The sequence below is a fragment of the Ammodytes marinus genome (genome assembly GCF_949987685.1).
Source record: "Ammodytes marinus genome assembly, chromosome: 20".
Taxonomy (NCBI): domain Eukaryota; kingdom Metazoa; phylum Chordata; class Actinopteri; order Uranoscopiformes; family Ammodytidae; genus Ammodytes; species Ammodytes marinus.
The window spans coordinates 14,488,117-14,497,466 of NC_137224.1; the positions used below are offsets into that span (position 1 = coordinate 14,488,117).

Here is a 9,350-nt window from a genome sequence, read left to right on the forward strand (position 1 = left end):
AGTTTTAAAATATATAGCCTAATTAAGCTACATAAAATAATATAGCCTTTCGTAATGAAATATAGTGGAAGACAAATATAAAGCCCAATATTGTGCCACACTGCCACCCAAGTGACCAGGGCTACTAAGAAAAAAATAACATACAAGTTGCCTTAAGCCCATTTATTGAAGCTTAAAGAATATATTCAATTGAAAGTAAAACATATAGTTTTCGGTAGCCTACTCTACCTCTGTATTCGGGATTAAATTAATAAGATATAGCCTAGCCTACATAAGTATGAATGATAATATATAACTGAATAAAGAAATAATAAAAAACGAATAAAAAATATAGGCCTAATGAAAAAATAAACTAGAAGGCTAACCTAAGTGTGGGCCTACGAATACAAATAAAATATTTTCATAAAATAAAATAAATAAATAATTGTTTAGCAGATGAACTGTCGCTTGATGTGTCCCTGCACTGGCAGTGAAAAAGCTTGATGGGTCTTTTATCCAATCAAATCCTCAAAACAATTCCTCGTGATAAGACTGAAAGTCTAATTGGCCTATCAACCATGTTTTCCACTAAATAGGCGGCTCGTATTTGATTGACAGCCGCTGCGTCAAATGTAACAGAGGAGTGAAACCACTCGACCAATAGAATCGCCGGAATGAAGTGTTTGCCATGTCACCGCCAGCCAATCGTGTTTCATCCCAGAGTGACACATCCACCCATCAGCTGTTTTTGTTTTGCTGTGTGAATAGCCAACTGGAAGTTAATAACATAATAACAACAGAGTCGGCTGTCTAAAGTGAAACGTCTCCTTAAGGAGTTGTTATCGTTTGCTATTGTATCCTATTCAGCTTTGGGATAGTTCCCTCAGTATGCCTACGTAATGTGTACCGTCTGATCGAGCCTGCCCGTACATTCCTCTCCCTGAAGAGTGTGAGCGTGGCGCTTAAGAGTCGGGGAGCAGCGGAGGGGAAGCGGGTTCCGGCGGGGATCGAGCCGAGCCCGAGGCCTCTGACCCTCGGCCAACGAGCGAAGAGGGAATTCGGCGGCCCGGATGGAGTCCCAGGACGCACCGGACGGCCCCGTACTGGTGGACCGAGGCGGCTTCATCTGCGCATCGTTTAACCAGGACACCACGTAAGCGACCTGCGGGGCTGGGCCCATTATGAACTCAATCTTCTTGCTGCACCTGACTGTTGCTGCATAGTGCATATTTCATTCGCATTAATCGGCTACTGTGGTTTTATTTTCTGTCACTTAGCTTAGTATGATATTATGGCCAACATTCAAGCAGATGTGTGTGTGTGTGTGTGTGTGTGTGTGTGTGTGTGTGTGTGTGTGTGTGTGTGTGTGTGTGTGTGATCAAACTTCTAGATGAGTTCCTAAACCTACCGGCTGAATGTCGAAGTAGGTCACTGTGTTAATCTTTAAGGCCTGTTGCACATTAAACTGTACAGTTTGTAAGGAAACTTCTAGCTGTTGTGTAATCAGACACAGTTTAAAACAATTGACTGAAAACAGGTTGTCTCATGCAGTTTCCTGCTCCTACCACCCCTCCTCCTCCTCATCCTTGATTTATATCAATAACATACAATATTACATGTCAATAGGCTACTTAACATTTAACAGTATGAGCAAATGTAGTATTTTCTCAGGTTATTGCAGCATTATTGAAATCTTTTGTCATGTTCACCCTGTGTGTGATGTTTGCCTTCTGGCGGTTGTGTAATAAGACACAGTGTGATACAAAAGGGTACAATTGATTGCAAACAGGCCTATTCTTTGCAGTGTCTCAAGCAGCTTTACAAGTTCAGGGGATTTTTAATGACTCCCCCCAAAAGGTTTTGACCACCACCTGGCTGTGCTGTCTGATAATTAAAGTTCACCCACAAATCCTGCCAAACTGACTGATCTGTATACATTTACAAGTGTGTTCCCCCTTACACAAACATCCCCTGTGGCTCTGACTGTAAAACCAACCAGGTGGCCAAACAGTCATCCTGGCCTTATCTCTTTGTCATCATGTTCTTTTTAAACTTCAGCCACGATAAGATTAGGCCATAAAGCTTCTCTTGGGTAGTTATCATATGTTAATGATAGCTGCAATTATGGTGTTGTCTGAACAAGATCATACTATTCTTGAAGATATTAGGGTCATATAAGGCTACCCAGCATATCCTCAGATGAGATAAAGCCTGGGTCTGACTCTCCTGTCAGTTAAGGTCACGCATTGGCCTCATGCTACAACTTAATCCTGGCCAATGATGATTCTGTTATGAGTAGTACTGCAAAGAAATCATTCCAGTTCATGCGAATATATACGATCACACTTATCACACATGTCCCAGGTGCAACTTCTTTTCTATCCTTGATGTGTGTTTGCATGCATAGTTGTTCCTTTTTAACTAAATCCATTTACTTATCTGTTTCAGTAATAACCAAAAAAACAACAATGTTTTCTGGGCTTATTTTACTGCAACAACTTCAATCTAATTTAAAAGTGGAGTTTGTGATTCTGGGGAATGCTTGGAATGCTCAAAATCACTTTTTGTCAAAATCAGATAAAATCTCCTCACTATCCGACACCTGTCCGTAATGTGTGGGCGTGAAAAAAAATCAGTTTTAAATACACAGCCTAGGCTCTGTAAACAGGTATGTAAACAAATGGGGCTCACTGTAGCCAGCAACATGTTCATTTACAGAGCCTAGGCTCAGGTTGTGTATTAACACAGTGCAGACAGGTAGCAGATCATGAGGAGATATTCACTGATTATGACAAAGTTATCTTGACAACAAGCGTTCTTAAGAATTGCAGACTCCACCTTTTAATGTGTTGCAGCTTCAGGAAAAAAAAAATCTCTTAAATCACCATGATTACTGTGTCATTATGGTATTTTTAACCTCAACAATGTTGGGTGCGTCTGCCGGCTTGTAAGGTGATCTCTTGTTTTTTTGTTTTAGTTCTCTCTCAGTGGGCACCAAAACTGGCTACCGGCTCTTCTCAGTCACTGCTGTGGACAAACTGGACTGCATCCACGAGGGAGGTGAGACAGACGCTATTCTTTACTCTTTGCAGTTGCTTTGTAGGAGGAAGTGCTTAATGTCACAGCTACAATGCAGAACGTACATGTTTGCGTGCTTGTTTAACGCATGTCGTGCTGACATTGATTACACTGTGACACACCAGCATCCCCTCCCTAAGGTGACATAAGTGCCGGGTGTTCTATTATTTTAGATGTGGTCAGGTTCACCCTGGTCATGCAACATCTCAGATAGACTGCGACATGTTTGCTCAGCAGTGTTGCAGGGGGTAAACATAGGAGTGCTAGGTTTTTTTCTAATGCTCGAAAGCAACAAGGAAAGAGAAAGTTTAGGGTCAATTGGAGGCAGTTCAAGAATCTTCTTTGTCTGGGCCCTGGGGATAGAGAGTTTCTCTGATGGCAAGCAAAGCATTCATCATTTGTAGTTAAAGGTGCACTATGTAACTTTGGGTGCGTCAGAGAAGAGAACATTTTCTAAGGAAATATATTCTCATAATAACTGAATAAACAAACTTTTCTCACAGGAAAATTGGATCCCTCGAACGCTGTTTGAAGTTAAAAAGCTACCGGGGGGGGGGGGGGGGGGGGGGGGGGGCTGGTTTTGTATACAAACATGTTCTAGTCATACGTTTGGTTCCAGGTGCTTCAATATCATTTTGTTTTAATTTATGATATAATTATTCAATACTAAGCATAACATCGGGAGAATATTGCAGGCTCTGCAAATGTAAACAAATCCCCCTCCCCTGAAACTGTGATGTGCAAGGAATTGTCTGTAATTGGCGACAAAAGGAGATACTGCATTTGCCTCAGGAATCTGCTTCCATTGCTTTTCAAAGTAAAAGCATGAACTCTGTATATCTAAGGCCTTTCTCTTGCCCCCCTACCAGTGGAGTGTCAGGACGTGTATATAGTGGAGCGGCTGTTCTCCAGCAGCCTGGTGGTGGTGGTCAGTCTGTCCATGCAACAGCGAATGAACGTCTACCACTTTAAGAAAGGCACGGAGATCTGTAACTACAGCTACTCCAACAACATCCTCTCCGTCAGGCTCAACAGACAGGTGAGAACTGGAAATACTTGTAATCCTCATAGTTGGTGTGTTACGCCTGCGCTATCGTATTGCTGTGTTTTGTTTTTTAACTTGCTACTGTTGCTGCAGAGGCTTGTGGTGTGCCTGGAAGAGTCGATCTACATCCACAATATCAAAGACATGAAACTACTCAAGACCCTCCTCAACACACCCACCAACCTCTCAGGTGTACTGTTTACTGTGTTCATTCCTGCACTTCAAAGCCATTATATTTACATTTCCCTGAAGAGAGGCCACAAGTGATGCTTACAGGTTCATTGTAAAAGCTATCAGACATACTGTACATGTTAAAGTAGCACAAGCAGAGAAGAGTCATGAAGTCAGCGAACCGACTAAGTAAAGTCAGTTGTAGAACAATATGTATCGAAGGTTTAGCCAAACATTAGCCCCCACAAGCCACTGGTCATACCAGACAAAGAAAGGCAAAGGCGGTAAAACCACAGCCTGAACTGAACTCTTTATTTGTTAAGATGAAGAATGGGTTATGTTTTATTGTTTTTTCAGAACATGCTTAGCGTCGCTTTGTATCTTCTTTTAGTCTTGTAATGTAAATAGATACTCAAATAGCAAATGTACTGCATTAGCAAAATATTTGACTTGCTACTTGAGAAACAGATTAAGTTTTGCCATTGGTTGCTGAGGTGTACACCAGACATTTAGTAGACAAAGACAGATATTACAGATGTAGCTACAGTGTAAAGCAACAATCAGAATGGGTTCAGTATGTATTTTGAAGAAAAGAAGACAGGATACAGTCTAACTAATCCTCTGTATTCTCTGTCATAGGTCTCTGTGCTCTCTCTGTCAACCACAGTAACTCGTACCTGGCGTACCCCGGCAGCGCCACCAACGGAGAGATCACCGTCTACGATGCCAACAACCTGGTAAGGGTGCATTAAACATCTTAACATATTTAGCAACAAAGTAAAAAACTAATTCCAGCTGGTGTTGTGTCCTTTGGTGTGATGTCATTAGAAATGACTTGTTGTTTTTCCTCCTGTAGAGCACTCTGACGCTGATCCAGGCCCACGACAGTCCGCTGGCAGCCCTCACCTTCAATGCCTCTGGCTCCAAACTGGCCAGTGCTTCGGAGAAGGTGAGGACTTAGGATTTCTTTTCTTTCTTTCTTTTTTAAATCCCTCCTTCCATTTTAGCGTCCACCAGCCTGCGTCTTCTTGACCACCGTCTTGTCTACAGGGCACTGTCATCAGAGTCTTCAGCGCTCCAGAGGGACAGAAACTCTTTGAATTCCGCCGAGGGATGAAAAGGTTAGCGTTCCTATTTCCATGTAGTTTCAATCAGAAAGCATCAACAGGCAAATTCTGGAGAAAATGATTGGTGGTGTTAGTGGTGGTGCCAGGCCAGAGATACAACAAAATGGCTCGTGACATGAGGGTTAGCAGTTCAAATGACCCTCCTAAAACTGTTAACTGGTCAGGTGAGTGAGACACTTTCCTCTGGCTGTTTTCACAGTGCTGTGTTAAGGTTAAACCGAAAAACATGGGACAAAAGTCTACATTTCTGCAATCTAAATGAGCGTTTTCAATAAATACATGCTAAATCTTGACTGTTTTTGTCCTCTTCCGTCTGTTTTCTGTGTGCGTCAGGTATGTTAGCATCAGTTCACTGTCCTTCAGCGCCGACACCCAGTTCTTGTGCGCGTCCAGCAACACTGAAACGGTCCACATCTTCAAACTGGAGCAGCACAGCCCCAGGTAAATGCACAGGCAGAATAGTCGGGTGATCTGTAAGGCAATCCAGTAAAGGTTCTCTGCGATATGTAACCACTTGGCTTACAATGTCACATTCCATTTTGCATAAAGAATCCACATGTCTCAAACATCAATAATGATTTGTTAATGTTAAAATATTTTTGCACCTTTTAACCACTGACCATCTGGTTTTCCTAGCAGTCAGGAGGAGGAATCACCCACATGGTCAGCATACGTGGGTAAAATGTTCACAGCAGCCAGCACCTACTTGCCCAGCCAGGTGTCCGACATGATGCATCAGGACAGAGCCTTCGCCACAGTGCGACTCAACATGTTTGGCCTGAAAAACATCTGCGCCCTGGCCACGTAAGTCAGAGCAGTATTTTATTTAATGTTATATATATACCAGGTGTATTTATGCGTAGGTTATTTCACATCTTGTATGTGCATGTTTTGGTTGGTCAGGATTCAGAAGCTCCCTCGCCTGCTGGTGGCTTCCTCAGACGGGTTCTTCTACATTTATAATGTGGATCCACAGGATGGAGGCGAGTGCGTCCTGGTCCAAAAACACAGGTGCGTGCGACAGTCTACGCAATATCTACATGTAAACAATATGTTTTGAAACTTAAAACGGTGACAAGAAATGTAGGGATTTAGGAGTAAAACTGGCACTACAGAAAGGTATTGAGCTGCATCTCTAAGCTCTAACAAGGGAAAAAGAAAAAGCATCGGAGCCCAAGTCCCAGATACCGTTTAACATGACAGACATAAACTGTACACGGCAGAGATGGGTTTACCTACATGGCACAATGTCCTTATTAAACAGAAATCTGACAATTATAATCCTAAATGTGGGATGTCATTCAAGTATTCGAATAAGGCAATTAATGACATAAGAATGGGGCCCTTATTTCAATGGTAATCCATTTTGTCATAGGAAATCACTTTGTGACTTTAGCTGGTGTATTATTTTACATCAAAACTTTTAGCTTGCAGCTTTAAAGTTCACATATTGTGCTCATTTTCAGGTTAAACATTGTAATTTGGGTTTCTACTAGAACCTGCTTTCATGGTGTAGTGTCCAAAATAAAAAACTTTATATTTCTCACAGTGCCATTGCTGAATCTCATCTTTTCAACCTTTCTCTGAAACGCTCTATTCTAGAGCCTTTCTTTTTAAGCCCCGCCTTCCAACATGCCCAGTCTGCTCTGATTGAGCCTTTCTTTTTAAGCCCCGCCTTCCAACATGCCCAGTCTGCTCTGATTGGCCCTTAATCTTTGAATTTTAAAGGTCTGAATCTGGCATTTGAAATTCTAACATGGGTCTTCTCTACAATGATGTTGAATCTTTGTCTGCTCTGTCCGTGCAGACTGTTTGACTCCAGCGAGGAGCAGGTGGAGGAGAAGGAAGAGGAGCAACCAGAAGAAGTCTCCCCACCGCCAGCCAGCCAATCATACGCTGCCACTGTGGCTCTCCCCTCGACCCCACCCTCCTCCACCACTCTGATGGGTACAGTATCCCTCATCATAAACCCCCTTATTCCAGCTCTTATACTACATGTGGGATGTTTTTAATTATGGCTTCCACTGTTGTCATGCAACTCCCAAAACAAGTTTAAAACATGGAGCTCTCTTCCTTCAACTTAAGAAACTTAATACCAACATGCAAATAATATAAGAGTTACTACCACAAAAGCGCTCCTTAGTCATTTCTTGACAGTAGTTTTTTAATTAGTTTTATATCAGAAATGGTTTCATCAGGGACTTCTCAAATGGCTCATATCTGGCAGATGTGATGTAAATAATGCACGATAAATGTACTTTTACTACTCTTATGAAAGCAATTTTACAACATAATTGCTCTTTGTCTGTCTGAGGAAGGTAACATTAGCCTAATAGGATTATAAATAATATATAGACAGGGTTTTTATTGTACAACTCCTAATGGCACAAGTGTACCTAATTGTTGTAGAAGTTTGGATTATAACTTTAGGGGTTGAAAGTTGAAGGCAATGTTCAAACATTTATCCATTCTGTGAACATATTAAAGTAGTAAAAGTACCTATAAAGTCGGGTATGCTGAGGTTTTGTGCATCTAGTCTGAGCTGGAATGTGATGTCCTTTCTACCACCAAAAAGCTTATTTTCCTCCTCCCTTCTCCTCCCAGGTTATTCTGAGGAAGGTGGAGCGCAAAAAGGTGAGGTCATCCCGGAGCACGAGTTGGCCGAGAGCCCCGTCTGTCTGGATGACGAGAATGAGTTCCCACCCGTCAGCAACCAGAGTAACTGACCAAACCCCTCCCCTTCCCACCCCCATGACACATCCCAACCCTGCGTAACAATCAGACTCTAGAGGGGTGGGAGGTGGAGAGAAATATTCCTGTGTTGAGACCTTGTGGCGCTCCCTAGCCCTTCCACATGTACCCCTGCTGGCCTAGGGTCAACTATTCCCAGAATGTTACATCCTGGTGTTTCTGTATTATGTCTCCATTTGACTTTTTTGTAAGGAATAAAGATAGGGGAAAAAAACACTATAAAAGAGTGGAAAGTCCACTCATTATTACAAAAACATATTAAGGATATATTTAGCTCTTTTCAAAGACTTTAAAAGTTAACTGCTACTTAACGCCATTTACAACAGTGTTAAAACCTCTTCCTGACAACACAGCAACACTGCTGTTGCTCTATATTATCATGGTAGCAACTACAGGGAGTTGATCCAGCTTAGTATTAGTGAATAGACTTGATATACCAAGGTAGTGCAGGAGACAAGTAACCAATGGCCAGATTTACAAAAAAATACCCTCAAGAGAGTGATGCTAAGGAGTAAACTGCAAGTGAATTTCACAGGACGTGCAGCTTCTAAACAAGACAATTGCAACTGAACAATAATATGATACAATTTGTAAAATTAAAACTAATAATCAGCATCTATAAATCTACTATGAGGGCATTTTTGTCAATCAGGCTACAGGGAATTTGGGTTCCATATCAATGAGGCATTAAACATGGCCCACCTCAGGAAAGAGGAGCAGCAGTAAGCGTGATACACTCTTTAACCTTTGCAGATGCAGCTGTCATACTAAGCATGGTAGCTAGAGGAGCTAAAACGGTAAAAAGGCTTCATGGTGAGCTGTGTGTGATAAAGTTACAGGTCCTTGAATTTCAGTGATCTCCTGAAGACCTTTTTTTTTTATTTACTACATGATGCTGAATGCAGTAAGTTAACATGTCATTTGTAGTCATTTTTACTTTGATGTATTAAATGATTTTATTTTATTTTTTTCTTGTTACGCGCATTATCAAAGCATAGACTTACCGTGCGTAAAAATATATATGGAGAATTTTTACTTTGTGTACAATGTGTATATATAACATTTATATATAGTACTGTTGTAATAAGTAACTTGGTAATACCATTTGATTTGCCAAAGGGTGGCGCTGTTAGGACACCCTTATGCTGCATTGAGCTGTTTGAGTATGGGACACAAGAGACTCAATAAAACTGAGAAAT

General features: G+C 41.6%; 1 protein-coding gene across 2 annotated transcripts; it reads left to right on the forward strand.

The window, feature by feature from the left end:
- The first annotated feature begins 730 nt into the window (after positions 1 to 730).
- On the forward strand, positions 731 to 9,226 carry LOC307266832 (WD repeat domain phosphoinositide-interacting protein 1-like). 2 transcript variants are annotated; one of them, XM_080048942.1, is made up of 12 exons: positions 731 to 1,132; positions 2,957 to 3,039; positions 3,927 to 4,096; positions 4,196 to 4,292; positions 4,913 to 5,010; positions 5,130 to 5,222; positions 5,324 to 5,394; positions 5,734 to 5,841; positions 6,037 to 6,204; positions 6,304 to 6,411; positions 7,208 to 7,347; positions 8,005 to 9,226. In XM_080048942.1, the coding sequence occupies exons 1-12, from the start codon at positions 1,050 to 1,052 to the stop codon at positions 8,124 to 8,126; spliced, it is 1,341 nt and encodes a 446-aa protein (XP_079905068.1). In that variant the 5' UTR covers positions 731 to 1,049; the 3' UTR covers positions 8,127 to 9,226. The 2 variants fall into 2 exon arrangements, with proteins under 2 accessions (XP_079905068.1, XP_079905069.1); XM_080048943.1 differs by having other exon boundaries at positions 6,040 to 6,204.
- Positions 9,227 to 9,350: the final 124 nt, after the last annotated feature.